A 15,358-nucleotide genomic window follows, 5' to 3' on the forward strand; every position below is an offset into this window, starting at 1 on the left:
TAATTGGATGTGAACAATTCACTTTGATTCTGTCTTTGTGTGAATCTTAATCACAATGTTACGTAATATCATCACAACTTTTCCAGCATACCATCCTCCTCAAAACTGTTCCTTTTTAGCATACTAAGCTCTCAGTATACTGATATGTGTGAAATTAAGGTATGTCTTATCAGCATGGGATACTGCTTATGTCAAACTAGTCAAATCTTGTGCACTTGTTAAAAATAGCTCTACCTGTTCATTATCTCTAGAGGTGTGCGAATATTCAAAACTTCCAACAGTTTGCGAATAGCATTTATTATTCGATTCACATCGCACTATTACTGCTCGAAGTATTCGAATAGTACCGTACAGTCAAACACCCCGCCGCGGTAGCTCAGTGGTTACGGTGCTCGGCTGCTGACCCGAACGACGTGGGTTCGATCCCGGCCACAGCGGCTGGATTTCGATAAAAGTGAAATTCTAGAGGCCCATGTACTGTGTGATGTCAGTGCATGTTAAAGAACCCCAGGTGGTTGAAATTTCCGGAGCCCTTCACTACGGCGTCCCACATAGCCTGAGTTGCTTTGGGACGTTAAACACCAATAAACCAAACCAAACCAATTCGATTCGCAACCAGTTTTTATTAGTCGTATTTACTTTACGAATATGAGGCGTCTTTCATTAGCTCTAATTATAGCCAAACAGCCAGTCTATCTTTTCACTATTATAAAAAGTGTGATGAACTCTTAAAACGCTTCATCACTTGCATCATACTGACTATATTCAGAAAGTTAATTTAAGTCATTGTAAACACAACTTTTTCAACTATTTAATCCCCCTGAACCCTGTAACTGGAACCACCTTCTTGCGATAATGCTCATGAACCTAAGGGCAAGTACTATATAAATAAGCTACCAGCAAGAGACCACACAGAGGCTTGAAAGATCATCTAAGTAGACAAAATAACACCTTCTCACACTAAAAGCTGGTGATAACCAGCATTCGATCCAGTTAAAAAGCAATTAGGCACTGTAATGAGCAGCCTCCCCATCTGAACAAAAACAGTGAATAAAGAGATTCAAAGTGGGGCGCTATTCGAATGAACTTAGCCCGAATATGATAGGGACATCTCTCTGCAATATAACCAGTAGATCTATAACCCTTCACCGAATGATGCAGCCACTGAAGACTAGAAACAAGGGTGGAGAAATATATGCACTTACATGGTGCATAGAACATGACAAGAACTGACGGAGTCTTCTGAAGCGTTGACTCGAACGTCTCTTCGGTCAAGTGGACAACATCACTTGGCTCATCAGACCATGCTTGCTCCTTGGGCTTCTTAGTTTGTTGCTGAGGGCTGTGAAATAATTAGGTTTAGGAATAAGTGGCTTCCTCCCGGAATTCTTGCATTCCAGGTTCGCAAGCAAAATGAAAGAGCCCAATCTGGCTAAAATAATGATCACAAAATAAGTGACTACACTTCTGCTCCATTGCAAGCAGTGTGCACCACTGAACAGAGCGGCAGTAATAAACAGAGGGACATGACAACGAGCAGTTACAAACTAATGGCCAACAGGAGTGACGACGGTAGTGGCAGAAACTGCCTCATTCACTCGCAATAAAAAAGTACCTTGCATGACTACAGCAAAGAAAGACAAGGAACCAGCCAACAAGCTTCCCCAGGATTTACTAACGAAACACACCGTCCACCGTTCAATAACCTTTTTCCATAAACTCCATGCTGTCCTCATGGTCCCAAATGATTCAGACAAGCAGCTCTGCAAATATGACCTCGGTCACTATTGTCAGGCCTCAGCAAGACAACACGCAAAACAGGTCAGCAACCTTGTGAACAAAAGAATGCTGCTAATGGTGCAAAGCAGCACAGCACAGCGCAATGAAAATCCACTTATCATGCATGTGCATTACAGCTACATGCACTTAGCAGTCCGTCAACTGGAAGAGCTGCCACATGCTGTGTGTGAAACTTGCGCACTAAGCTACAGCGATAGCTATGCAGAACCTTCACAGAATTCTTTCTCTAAACCCTCCTCGTGCAATTCCTCAAACTGAAATGCTCACGTGAAACCTTGAACATTCATAACGTGCCCACACTTCATGCCCACACAAAAACAAAAACTCACTTTTTCATGAACTTTATGATGGCATCCTTGTTGTTTTCTCCCTCATAGCGATACTTCAGGCTTCCGGCCCTGAAAAGATTGAAACAAGAAAGAAAGAGTGATGTACACGTTAACGAGCCAGATAACTCTGGCAGCGGCCAAATAATCAAAAGCCTTACACAAAGTAGAGCAACGTTGGGAAACCTGTGATGTTGTAATGCCGGCGGATGGCTGCATTTTCAGGCCTGTTTAGATCCATAGCGGCAAGCACCTGCAAACAAGCACAATGCAGATGAGTGCAAATATTAAAACAGCATGTTTTTCCCGATTCAGAGCAATTAAATTCATGATGCATTTTAAACTAATACATAGAGTATAGCCTCTATCAAATGTTAGGGATGCTTGACGCCAATAGATCTAGAGTTTCAATTGCTGGAAAAACACTGCAATGCCATGGGCATTCTGGAGAAGCATTCAAGGTAAATGCATGGTAGTTTTATGTTCATTAATATGCAGGTGAACAAAGATAACTGTTATGACCTCTACAAAAGGAGGACAGACTTAATGCTGAGGATAAATTGTTGTGTTGGGTTCCATGGGACATTGATAACTAAGGCCGTCATGCGCCAAGCTCAAGGTTTAAGAAAAGTTTCTTGCAGAGTTTTATAGAAATGTGAACATCATCGGTGGTGTAGCACCTAAAATGTTAGTACTACCTAGTGACGACAAACAAAATATATTTAATAACTGGCTGCTAAGAAGACTTTTAAAAAGGGTCGGGAAACCTCAGCAGCGATCCTTGGCTGGGCAACGATGTCGAAGCTCCCAACCAAAAAAACGTTAGACATCATTGCGGCGACCCACATTGGGAGAATGCGAAAGCATTGATGCCTCCTTCACTCTCGTTGCATCTCTCTGCTTCACTTAGGCTGTTTGACTCTCTTTTTTGCCTCTTTTTTCTTTCTTTTTATTGCTTGCCTCTCTTTTTACTTCATCCAATTTTGACGTCCACAGCTATTTTCACGTCCTCGCACTATGTGCACATCCGGGGCTATTTTGACATCTAAATGACCTTTCGGCCTCTAATTATGTAGCTAATTATTCCAGATCAATCAAATTTGAAGCAAAATGACATTTTATCATCCTCTGTCACATGGTTGCATTTTTTTCCTGCAATTTTGACATCTAGTACTGTTTTCACGTCCTCGCACTATATTGACGTCCGATACTATCGTGGCGTCTAAGTGACATTTTTGGCACTAATTAACTAATTACTCCCCATCGACCACAATTTGACCTGCATCGTCCTCACACCATCCTCTCACCGTGATGACATAAAAACTTCAATAGAACGCTCCTGGTGCAAGCATGACTTCCATTCACCTAAAACTGGCTTTTCCAAGTGTAGTTCGTTGTTTACTTCTTTGTTCCAAGCCAACTGCCTTTTTTTCTTAATTTACGGCGTACTTAAGTTCATGCGATCCTTAGAGGGTAGATTTACTTTTTTTATCTGCTTGCTAAGGATATGCTGTGCCGTCTTTAAACTTGTCAGATCTCCGACCCCATACCCCCTCAAACAATGGCTATGCTCCAATTCGTATAAAAAAAATCATACAATTCCAACACTAAATCTACACAAAAATTTTGAGCAGGAAGTTTTTCAAATCAGCATCCTTTAGCCATAATACAATAAGAAACAAATGCTTGCTGCAAAAAAGTCCCAACCAAAAGACCCACACAGCCAAAATTCATCTATGCACCACGATCAGGGATTACCACCTCATCATTGCACACAAGTGTTTAGAAAGTGGTAACCTGCAACCTGCTGAATTTGCTTAATTTACATAATTAGACCAATACGTATAGCAAGCAGGTACTTCGTGCACCGAAACTGATCCGACTGCGAGCAAGCCCGCATGCCAGCTCCTCCCTACTTGCATCAAATGCGTTCACTTTAATCAAGTTCTTAGAGCCTCTGATAAAATACACTGAATGCACTATTGCACCAAATGCTCCTAGTAACCACGTTTTACAAAACTACAGCAGGAATGCAAAAAAGAAGCCCGCTACAGCAAACAAGTCAAAACAGGGAGGTCAGAAAGCAAAACACGCTGAAATATTGATCACCACGATAAACATGCACATTTCATAGATTTAATTCTTTTTGTCCAGATGGGCTGGAATTCAGCAGGAGAGTTACCGTATTTTCCGGTGTATAAGACGCACCCGCTATATATGCAAGCTTTCACTGAAAAAGTTTGTATATAAGACGTACCTTTATATAAGACGCGCCCCAGTTTACCCTAGTTAGGCTAGTGAGGCTTAATTAAACACGCTTGCGCGACTATCGCGAAATGCACCGTACCTGTGAGCAATTCTTAAGCAACGCTAAGTGATCGAAAAAGGCAACACTCACGCCATACCCGTCCACGTTTTAGCAAAAAAGAAAGAAAAAACGATACAGCTCCCATATGTCCATAACATTTTATTTCTACTTGAAACCTTCGAAGTCTTCATCTTCAGATGCGCTATCAAAAGGTTCACCCATTTCTGGAAGCAACTCGGCTGAAACATGCACTACGTACACGGAGCAAAAAAAGTTGCAAAGGGTGACTAAAAAAGAACGCCGGCTTGTCTTGACAATGGCGAGAAGCGCGATTGTCACCATCTTTTGACGCTTCTCATTACTTTTGCTTGGGGCCTCCGAAACAACCGCGCGTTTGTGATCTCGGAAGTCGTCATCCCCGCCGTTTCATGATAAAGATCACCTAGAATGTCGCGCACGGCGGTCCCGGTATTGAAGTATTAACCGTGTTACAACCGCGTTATTGGTAGTGATATTTTTTAGGTGAAAAAAGCTTGAGCATGAACCGGAGTAATCGATGAACTCGCAAAAAAAAGATTAAAAAATTTGCATATAAGACGCAAGATTTTCGAAAAAAAAGCCGCGTGTTACACACCGGAAAATACGGTACTTTCAGTGGCCGATCAAAGGAGCCATAATATGCCATGCAGTGCGTGTTGAAGTGGCACAGATCATAATGGAGGTTAAAGAACAACTCACCGAATGACCTTTGAGCTCAGTGGCAGCCTTTGCATAGTCTGGCTTGAGCCGCTTGCAGAATGAACACCCTTAAACAAGCGCATAAATTTAAAACGGCTTGAACATCTCAGTGTTCAGGCAAGTGAGCTCGAAAACAAACAAGAATTAAAAAATGCTACTCAAAGCAGTGAAAATACAACAAAAGCACTCAGACATGGCAACTGCTGTGAATTCAAACCGTACCAAAGGCAAATAGGCTCCACACCTCAGGGCAATAACCAGACAGCACTCAAATTACGGCATTTTAACCAATTCTCATCTGCTAGCAACTGTGCCAGGCAAATATTTGCGCACTTGGTTCTTTGCAGCAGACTGGCAGTCATCAAAGTGATGCACGCCAGGCAGCTTCTTTCATCGGATTTCTAAGTGCCATCGCTCTATTCCATTACGCAGCCCAGAAACTAAGCATAAAGTCTTACTAGAATCAAACCTAGAAATGCGAAATATGTGCCCTTTATCACAAAGAAAGTGCCACACTTACATGGAGCATAGAACATTATCAGAACAGGGGATGTTTCTCTCTGGAACAGCCTCTTCAGTTCCTGAGGAAGCACAACAGAGTTACATCTATTGAACAGCTTCCAAGCAGCTTGATGACAGAGAGAGAGTTTACTGGTATCTACTGCTCTAACCAAGCTAGTATGGTAGAAGAATACTTGCCTCAATATTAGCAATGTGAGTGACATCTACGCTATTTTCCTCCTCTTCCCAAGGAATGTCACCAGTAGGGTCTTTCAAGAAGTTAGACATTGACTGCAATGAAAATGGCCAGAAATGACTTTATAGGCAGGGGAGAAGTATGCAGTTGAATGCAGGCACTGAAACAATAATTAAGCTACAGGGCTGGAGAGAAAGGCAGAGTTCTCATACACACATTTGCTTAACCCATATTTTTGTTTTTGTTCCATCTAAGAACCAAGACCATCTGTCCCACTAAAGCAATACAGTTACAAATGCAGCAGTGCAGCCAGACGTATAATGCCATGACACTCCACACCAACGCGAGCACCTTGCCTTCCACATATAAACGTGCTCTCTGTTGCAATTTGGTCTCTCTGAAGTTCCTTCTGCAACCTGTAGGCCCTTGCAGTCTTATTGGATTACTGCAATTCTCTGTACCAGTCGTATGACAGAGTGTTGCTAAGAGTTCTAAGCCTTTCATCCCAGAAACAATGAAATAAAGCATGTTTTAATAGTTTCAGAGGATACTCAATGCCTGCAGAAATAGCCTTCATTTGATTCTTTCTGACATATCACACATACATAATACACGCAAAATGCACATACATAAACATACCTAATACAGATGCAGACACGAGATGTTACTAAGCCAGATTACATTTTTCAATCACGCTTTAAACCGGAGCCTGTAAACAATTACTTGCTTCCCCATGGTTTTTAATGTTTTGTCCTCACAGCAGTGCCTCTCACAAACACATGAAAAATTCAACAACTCTAATGAAGCTTTGGGTTAGTCTGATGTCAACCGGGCTCTCATAAACTGGCAAGCGAAACCCATATCTGACACCCCCAGGCATACCGTGACTGTCAGCTTCCGGTCATAGTCCTTGTGGAACTCGCCATCCCTGAAAAGAGACAACGCAAGTGAAGCCCCAAAATGACTGCAACGGACTGCTCAAGTTACCATAATAAAATGCAATTAAGAAATGCAGAATAAACGTTGCCATAGGCATAAAAAGAATCCTGAGCCGAAAACAGGAAACAGCAAAGCAGATATGCAATAACCAATTAATATTCAAATATGCAAAGCTACAAGCTGACCTATCAAAAAAATAGAAGTTACAATTATTTGATCAGTACAATAAAAGACCTCTTATTCTGAAAACAATGCAACTCTTTCAGGTACACAAGAAAATGAGAAAAAGAAATATGCAACCATGATACAATCAAAGACTGAACACATGCATCAGGGAATAAACAGTCAATGAGAGCTAGCCCTCTCCAAACAAATAAAACGCCGTAAAATGGTATTTCAGCAATCGATGTGCACTTAGTGAACAAGGTACATTATTTATTTATTTGTACCTCACAGGCCCCGAAGGTGCAAGGAAGAAATAGTTAGCACATGTTTTAAAAAACTAGAATGCTCTAAGAGCCACACAAAATGCACGATAAACCTTAAAACTGCAATGAATGCTCTGTCTTCGTCTCGTGGCACTGCTGATGAGAGTACACACAACATGGGATGAGTAAGAGTTACCCAAAGGAACCCACAGCAAAGCAAGCATGATGCCTTACTTGTAATGCTTTAAAACTGCACTCTCTGGTGCTATCTTAAGCTTCTTGCATAGTTTTTTTCCTTCCCTGAAAATGAAACAAGCACATGAAGTAAACAATGAAGAAGGTGATATAGCTAAAACTAAAATACTGTAAAACACACCCAGCGCAATCAACGTGTGCCAAAGTGGCTTGACCCTTAAGCTCCAATGCAACGTCGCTGCATATCCGCAGTGGCTCAGCTGCTTCTTTTGCTGTAAATGGAAACAGCAGTGTTAAGGTGTGCAGAAAAAATAGCACGGTCGAGAGCTCTGCTTTCAAAGCTTCGATAACTGCAGAATGACTACATGCTGATGTGTTGTAAGTAATGTCACTGGTGCTACTACTATGCATTGCTCACAGTTTCCTATGAACTGTTGGCATGTAAGCAAACAGTGGAATGCATGCCAAACTGAAACCACATTGACAAATACAAGCTGCTTTGCAGATACATGCTGTCACCAAGCACATGCTAAACTTGCAATGCCAGTTTGTTGAATTGCATCATTAGTATACAAAACACAAACAATTAGGATGCAAAGCTAACAGAACGCTGTTCACGACGATGCTCCTTGCGTTTCTGTTCAAGTACTATCTGTGTCCACAATACAGGCAACTTTGCATGTTCGAGTAAAGGTTTTCCGCGTTCGGACAAGCTTTCTAGTGAAGTCATTTGGGCGAGGATGGTTTTAAACTTTCTACAAAAGCCGAGGAGTTGGCACTGAAGCACCCATAAGCATATGTAGTTCACTGGAAATGGTAGTTTCGCGGCTATATGGTCAACTCGCTGCGAAGTTCGCTCAGGGCTTACCATTTTTCGTGTACAAGATGAGAACATTCTTTTTTGTGCGCAGAAGTTTTTTGTGCTGCTTTATGTCGACAACGTCCTCGATGAGGTCCCGCCCGCTCACTTTTTTTGACTCAATTTCAAGACACCATACTAACACCTGAAAAGAAACGGCTTCAGTGTCGCCTTCAAGCACTTCAGCTTTGACCATTGTGACAGCAAAAATCGTTGCTCTTTGCACATGCAACAAGTCGGGAATAACAACCGCTAATTTGTATCTCAATTATCTGTCACTCAGGAAACCGGCTGAGAAAGCCTACGTGGCACAAATCCTGAACCTTACAGTTTATGTTTATGGCAACAGGTCAAACACAACCTTCTACAAGACGGTAACTAGCTGGTATGCTAGGTTGTGCAACTTGCACAGTTCATCCCTCTGAGTTAGCACGAAAACTGCGCACACGAGAGCAATACTTCCGCAGCAGTATCAACAACTTCGAGCAGATGACAGGCTGATAGCCGGCATACGCCCGCTCACAAGAGTCGGCTGTAAGCACCGTTGAACACACAGAAGCACAACAAAAGAATCTACTAGGCTGCATAGTGGGACAAGCGAAGTGCACTATTTCTATTACCACAATCACGTGGAGAAATAGCGAATGAACTTACTAGACAAAGTAATAACACAACATCTCGCACATGCAGCCTCACGCACAGCGCCATGATTTTTTATACGTGGCTGCTTCTTGGCTTGGCTGCAGATGACTGCTTTCGCTTGCTTTCTCCCTGCTTCGCTGTTAAGTTGATTCGGAAGATTGCGTAACAAGAACAGAGCAAATGAAAAACGAAACTTTTTTGCACTGCTTTATGGATTACAATACTTCAAGCTCTGCTAACAGAAGCCATGAACTCGCATACCTTGCAGACGCTTTCAGTGCCAGGGTAGCCAGGGGGAGTCATCTGTCTGCCGCCCGTGTCGGCCGGTAGCCAATAAGACGTTTCCGCATGTTCGCTGCGAGAATTCAAACCATAACACAACGCCCGCAACGCCCGTCATTGCAGTGCTGGCAGTGCAGTGGTGCAGTCATGAGTGCAGTGCAGTACGCTTTTAGCTGACTCCCTGTGCTGCCTGCTACTGTCATCAGGCGTTGGTAGCCTGTTGTGTTTGAAGTCTTCCACCGACGTGGATTAATTTCCCTGAGGTGAGCTCCGCAGCAGAGCACGCGTTCTGAAAGCCTATCGAATTCGCGCTCCGCGTTCTGTACCGCCGCTTCAGTGCTGCCATTATTAAATCTTTAGAAATGCTGTCATTTTGTCTGAACGGGTGGTTTCGTCTAATTTCTGTAGGTGTCCACAGAGCGTACTTGCTTGATTCTGTCTCGGCGTAGGTGTAAATCTGGCCTGCCGTTGACTTTGTTTTTATTTATTCCGTCAGTCCAGTTCCTTGCCCTGCAATGGCCGACAAGGAAAACCAGGTAACCACGCTCTCCAACGAACGTTTTTATTTTAACGTCATCGACAGGGAAGAGCTATTGCACATGACCGGTGCTTTTATCTTCTTTTTTTTCAGCCGGCAGGGGTTGCTGACCCCATGCAGAGCGCGGCAAGCACTGATGCAGACTCCAGCAAAAAAAAGCAAGTCCTCTTGTATTGCTCTCCACTAAACGCCGCGAGAACGCGACTCTGCGCGTTTCAAAACTTAAAACGCGCTCCCTGTATTCGATCGCTTTTTCCGTCCAGAGCGGAAGCTCATATGCCTTCGTCCGTTGCAGAACGAACTTGGAATGGAGCCTCGACGACTTCGAGATTGGGCGACCCTTGGGCAAAGGAAAGTTTGGAAACGTGTACCTGGCGCGGGAGAAGAAAAGTAAATACGTCATTGCCCTGAAGGTAAGCGGTATTATCGCAGCCATTCCTTTTACGATGAGGAAGGAGCGGCTTTGTCGCTCAGGCTTATCGCGACCACCACAACGCATATTACTGGAACGCCGCCGCGGTGGCTCAGTGGTTATGGTGCTCGGCTGCTGACCCGAAAGACGCGGGTTCGATCCCGGCCGCGGCGGTTGAATTTCTTTGGAGGAGAAATTCGAGGCCCGTGTACTGTGCGATGTCAGTGCACGTTAAAGAACCCCAGGTGGTCGAAATTTCCGGAGCCCTCCACTACGGCGTCTCTCATAGCCTTAGTCGCTTTGGGACGTTAAACCCGATAAAACCAAACCAATCATCCGTTTAATTGGTTGTTGCATGTTTCACATCATCCTCATCATCAGCCTGACTAAGCTTCCAAGCAAGTGGCATTGCCACAACATGTGGAAAACTTTTTTTTTTTTTTCAAGTTGTGGGTAAATAATCTAATTACATGGGTTGCCTCATGGTGTGATCGCAACACGATGCGCACAACTGCTAGCGCTACACCACACCATCATTGTTATCACCAACTTGCATACCAAGAATACAGTGCAGTGCTTTGTGCTGTGTATCCTTTGGGCTCAGTGTTTGTATTGCAACTACGTTGCAATTTTTGAGCTTGTACACTATGGTCTACTTTTGTATGCTGTGACCTTGCTGTGAGACTGCTTGGGAGCGCTCACTCACCCTAATATGCTGCGACCACGGATGTGTAAATTGACCCTCGCAGCTGAGAGCCGCATATTTGCAGTATTTCTGTCAAAAAAGCCATGTGCAATGGAAATGCGTGTGCAAGCAGGCCAGCATATTAGGGAGGGCGCACCACACATCTCAACAAGCTTGTGCTGTCGGATAGCACTGGCAAGCAGTTTCCATGGTGTCTTTGGTTTGGTTTGGTTTGGTTTATGGGGTTTAACGTCCCAAAGCGACTCAGGCTATGAGAGACACCGTAGTGGAGGGCTCCGGAAATTTCGACCACCTGGGGTTCTTTAACGTGCACTGACATCGCACAGTACACGGACCTCCAGAATTTCTCCTCCAAAGAAATTCTAGCCGCCACGGCCGGGATCGAACCCATGTCTTTTGGGTTAGCAGTCGAGCACCATAACCACTCAGCCACCGCGGCGGCCATGGTGTCTTTACTTTTGCTCACACCTGTACATGGTTGCACAGCTGTAAATGCATTCCTGCCAGTCTTTAAGTAGACAAGCAGCAATGGTTCATTCATCTCACAAAGTGTGAACCATCGTGTCTCAACAAACCAATGACTGCATCTCTGGATTTTCCTTTTGTACTTTTGCAGGTTATGTTCAAGTCCCAGTTGAAAAGCAACAACGTTGAGCACCAGCTTCGTAGGGAGATCGAAATTCAATCACACCTCAGGTTTGTTGAATCAGATATTGACTTTTTCTTTCTAATCTACATTTATAACAAACTTCTACCACACTGAAGGCTTGCATCTCCTCTGCAGGCACCCTCATATCCTGAGGCTGTATGGTTACTTCCACGACGAGACTAGGGTTTACCTTATTCTGGAGTACGCACCCAAGGGAGAGCTATACAAGGAGCTCACCAAAGAAAAGATGTTCGATGACAAGAAATCTGCTTCTGTAAGTCCCCATGTTTGGATATTTGGTGAATGGAATGTCAACTCTGCAAATCTGCTTTTTTTCGTCGCCTCTGTCTGGAACATGACTGATAGTCTGATCGCCTATGTTTGCTTGATTTAAATGCCAAAGCATGCTAATGCAGCAGGCACTGTTTTTTCGTGTGCTCACAGCCTGATTCCCCTATCCCCCTACACACACATTTTTTTCTTCTTTCTATTCAGTACATTCACCAAGTTTGCAAGGCGCTCCACTACTGCCACAGCAAGAAAGTCATACACCGTGACATAAAACCAGAGAACATCCTGATCGGCTACAACGGTGTGCTCAAGATAGCAGACTTCGGCTGGTCCGTCCATGCACCGTCCTCGAGGTGCCATTTTTAATTGGTTCCTTTTTTCATAAAGGCTTTCACCACTCATTATGCTCGAACATTCATACCCGCTGGTTAACAAATTACTCAGGCATGAAATTATGCCCTGTGACATGCTTACGTGTTTGTGCAGAGTAACCTTTCTTATAAGCAATCCAAGCTAGGCACAGAAAGGTGTGTTGCATCATACTGGCTTGATCAGCATAGACAAAGGGCAAGCACTGGCTTTCTACTGAACTTGGTTGTACAAACGTGAAAATTTTTGCACATAAATAGCTTGGTTAAAGGGACACTGAGGAGAAATTGAAGTTGGCTTGTATCGACAGAATACCAGCTCCTGATTACAAAAACGCCACTCATACTGACAACAAAGCTCTTGTAACGTAGAAAAGAGCAAGAACCAAAATACAGGTATCGCCGCCACAGGCCAAACTCGCAAGTACAAGCGTGATGACGTCATAGGACAAAACACTGTTGCTAGAACCAATGGTTCTAGCAACACTAGGACACGAGAAGCCACGATTCACTGAGGCCCAGCCAATGCACGCGCATATCTCCTTGACTTCGCCAGATGGCGCCACGTACCCGGCAGCTACCCGGTAGCGACGGCCGCAATAGCCGATAGATGCCTTCAACGTGCGACCGGTGGTAGCTTTCTTTTCGTGTGCTGGGAACCAGAAATCACGGAGTCTGTGTTACATCATGTGCACGTCATGTTTCACGTCACTTAGTCCTGTGTCGTCATAAGAGAATCCCAAGTTTGAATCAGAGCGGCGGGAAAAAGTTTTTAAACTTCGAATCCAAATTTCTTAGAAATAAATGCATCTTTCGCTGCCGGCCAAGTGGCAACAAAGCCATGAAATGCCGAACTGTCGGGTTTTGCGTTTAAAAAAATATTAATAGAGCTCTCCTCACTGTCCCTTTAAAGTGATCATTGTTATACGTAGTAGTGTCTTTCAGTTATCTGCTTTGGTTTTCGTTAGTGTAATAAATATACGCCAGCTTCACTTTTCTCGTATTTTTAGTGCTCTGCATACATCAGTTCTGCACCGAAGCAGCTAAATGAGGCAGCAAAACAAGTTTCTTGCAGCACAGCCTGCTGTTTTATGCCAAGTTGAGACATTGAAGTTGGCAACAGTGCTTCTTTGTTCAGAGCTAGCTTCCGTTCTGCATGACACTGTAAAGCTTGTGTGGATATCCAAGATTTGTTCTTTTATGCAGGCGCGAGACCCTGTGCGGCACCATGGATTACTTGCCGCCCGAAATGGTGGAGAACACCGTCTACGACGAAAAAGTTGATCTCTGGGCTCTGGGTGTTTTGATCTACGAGTTCCTTGTTGGAAAGCCCCCTTTTGAGTCAAGCTCTGCTAGAACTACCTATGACAGGATCCGACGCGTGGACCTGCAGTTCCCTGCTCATGTCTCTGATGATGCCAAGGATCTCATTTCTAGGGTAAGGTTTTATGCCAGCCTCAGTTTCATTTGGGCCATTGCATCTGTAATATTGTGTTCTTCATAGTTTTCGTGTGACAGTAAGTTTTTTTTCCTGAATTTATACCTCGAAAAGAAACTAGTTTAAGGCACGACTACTGTCTGCCTGTTCATCGGTATTTTCATGGGGAGGGGGGGTGACGTGTGACGATGTTATCTTTAAAGGGGCCCAGAAACACAATTTTAGTCATCTGTTTTGTCTGTTGATTGCATACAGTGAGTTATAATGGTGCTATTAGCGTCGGTAATACCGCGTATATTCCGTTTTTTTATATTTTAATGTCCTCCCAAAAACAACTTCATGGCTCTGATGGTGTCACCACACAGTGGCAGGTTTTTAGCAGCGGTTATGACATCACCTGGCGCGAGCTTGATGATCGGACAAACAGTAATTATACTTCAAATTGTGTGAATAAATAGACACATTTTGTCACCTGTCTGCGTTTTATATTAGATCAACAAAAACAACTTGTTTGTCTTAGATAAAAGCCCTGCAAAGCAAGTAAAATAAAAATACACCACCAGGGGCGCTCTGGCATGGAAACGACGCTGCTAGCCTCAGCAAGAACGAGTTACAGGGAGCAGGCAACCATGGAGTACAAACTTCTGCGACGTGCTCTGGCTGGCTGTTTTGATTGGTTGCGCCAGGTGCCGTCATTGGGAGAGCGAAATAGGAGTGGGAAGCCCCGCCAAAATCGAGTTGAGGGCAGCGTTTTGTTTGCTTGTATTTTGAAATTTCTTCACTGAATAACTCCCGTTCCTGTGCATCGATTCCTGTAATTCTTTTTAAGTCAGCATCTGTGTGACATAAACAACCCACCTGAAGTATAGTCGGTATCCCCCCAAGCAGTGTTTCGCATCCCCTTTAAGATGCATTGGTTTTGTTGTCTTTTGTAAGTGGACATGCATTTAAGCCATTTTTGCTGCACCATTGTCTTGGTGCACTTTTTTGTTCTTGCAGCTACTGCGGAAGGAACCAAAAGAACGGGCAAGCCTAGAAGAAGTGATGTCACATCCGTGGATCACGAAGAATGCAGAGTGTAGTTCCTCATAGCTGCACCTTTCTAGTGGACTTGTACATCGGTGCTTTCAGGTGCATTTTTTTTTTTTTAGGAGTGATTTTTGGTGCATTTTAGTGTGGACTTATGTATAGAACACAAAATTTTCTCACATCGTGGTGCTCACAACTCGTGGGATGACGACGGTCTGCCAATCGTTGGGCAGTCCAGCAAGCAGATTAAATAAAGTGTACTTCTAACGTATGTTCATGTTGTCCCTTTTGTCTTATAGAGAGGAGAAGGAGAAAAAATGTAGTAGATATAGTATAGTAATCCTGAGTGGAGCCCTCAGTCCAGGGCTACGTGTGCCGCTGCAATCTAGCAGGCCCGTTAGAGCAGCTGTCACTAGCGTCTGAGAATATCCGAGTGGAGTGATTGGTGGCTTCTTAAATAAACGAGAGCTCTTAGATTAGTAGGTTTACTAATGAAAAGTACAAAAAGGAAAGAAAAATGTTGCTAGCTGTAGCAAGTGCTATAACAGTACCTTTTGCGGGGCTAGTTGGTGTGACATTGTGTTCAGGAAAGTAAAAACAGCGCTAAATTGTACACAAACCACACCGAAAGACTGACAGGACAGGCGCTGACCTGTCAGTCTTTGTGTGGTTTGTGTACAATTTAGCGCTGTTTTTACTTTCCTGAACACAAA

At 43.7% G+C, this 15,358-nt stretch overlaps 2 protein-coding genes across 7 annotated transcripts in view; one reads left to right on the top strand and one right to left on the bottom strand.

Moving 5' to 3' along the window:
* The window catches only part of LOC149339906 (protein disulfide-isomerase A5), a 47,783-nt gene that overhangs the window by 25,513 nt on the left and 6,912 nt on the right, over positions 1 to 15,358 (bottom strand). Inside the window, exons 2-12 of one of the 4 annotated variants that reach the window (XM_089548588.1) lie at positions 9,194 to 9,287; positions 8,300 to 8,435; positions 7,613 to 7,703; positions 7,471 to 7,536; positions 6,752 to 6,797; positions 5,872 to 5,964; positions 5,693 to 5,753; positions 5,173 to 5,240; positions 2,288 to 2,379; positions 2,130 to 2,198; positions 1,206 to 1,342 (exon numbers count right to left, since the gene is read on the bottom strand). In XM_089548588.1, the coding sequence (XP_089404714.1) occupies positions 1,206 to 1,342; positions 2,130 to 2,198; positions 2,288 to 2,379; positions 5,173 to 5,240; positions 5,693 to 5,753; positions 5,872 to 5,964; positions 6,752 to 6,797; positions 7,471 to 7,536; positions 7,613 to 7,703; positions 8,300 to 8,435; positions 9,194 to 9,235 (901 nt within the window). In that variant the 5' untranslated portion in view covers positions 9,236 to 9,287. Of the gene's footprint in view, positions 1 to 1,205; positions 1,343 to 2,129; positions 2,199 to 2,287; positions 2,380 to 5,172; positions 5,241 to 5,692; positions 5,754 to 5,871; positions 5,965 to 6,751; positions 6,798 to 7,470; positions 7,537 to 7,612; positions 7,704 to 8,299; positions 8,436 to 8,944; positions 9,138 to 9,193; positions 9,288 to 15,358 lie in introns of those variants that run through there. The other 3 variants (XM_089548591.1, XM_089548589.1, XM_089548592.1) reach the window with 3 other exon arrangements.
* On the top strand, positions 9,267 to 14,916 carry LOC149339907 (aurora kinase A-like). Of its 3 annotated transcripts, none has more exons than XM_089548593.1 (9): positions 9,267 to 9,477; positions 9,711 to 9,750; positions 9,846 to 9,910; positions 10,048 to 10,165; positions 11,487 to 11,566; positions 11,655 to 11,793; positions 12,015 to 12,163; positions 13,385 to 13,616; positions 14,616 to 14,916. In XM_089548593.1, the coding sequence occupies exons 2-9, from the start codon at positions 9,730 to 9,732 to the stop codon at positions 14,706 to 14,708; spliced, it is 897 nt and encodes a 298-aa protein (XP_089404719.1). In that variant the 5' UTR covers positions 9,267 to 9,477; positions 9,711 to 9,729; the 3' UTR covers positions 14,709 to 14,916. The 3 variants fall into 3 exon arrangements, with proteins under 3 accessions (XP_089404719.1, XP_089404720.1, XP_089404721.1); XM_089548594.1 differs by having other exon boundaries at positions 9,716 to 9,750; XM_089548595.1 differs by lacking the exon at positions 9,267 to 9,477 and adding an exon at positions 9,603 to 9,618.

Source organism: Amblyomma mixtum, chromosome 6 (assembly GCF_055824585.1).
Source record: "Amblyomma mixtum isolate Tamu chromosome 6, ASM5582458v1, whole genome shotgun sequence".
In the NCBI taxonomy this organism is placed as follows: Eukaryota; Metazoa; Arthropoda; class Arachnida; order Ixodida; family Ixodidae; genus Amblyomma; species Amblyomma mixtum.

Coding starts and splice junctions, on each gene's coding strand:
- LOC149339907 (XM_089548593.1), top strand. CDS start 9,730: ATGGCCGACAAGGAAAACCAG. Junction 9,911..10,047: donor GCAGACTCCAGCAAAAAAAA/GCAAGTCCTCTT, acceptor CGTCCGTTGCAG/AACGAACTTGGAATGGAGCC. Junction 12,164..13,384: donor GTCCATGCACCGTCCTCGAG/GTGCCATTTTTA, acceptor TCTTTTATGCAG/GCGCGAGACCCTGTGCGGCA.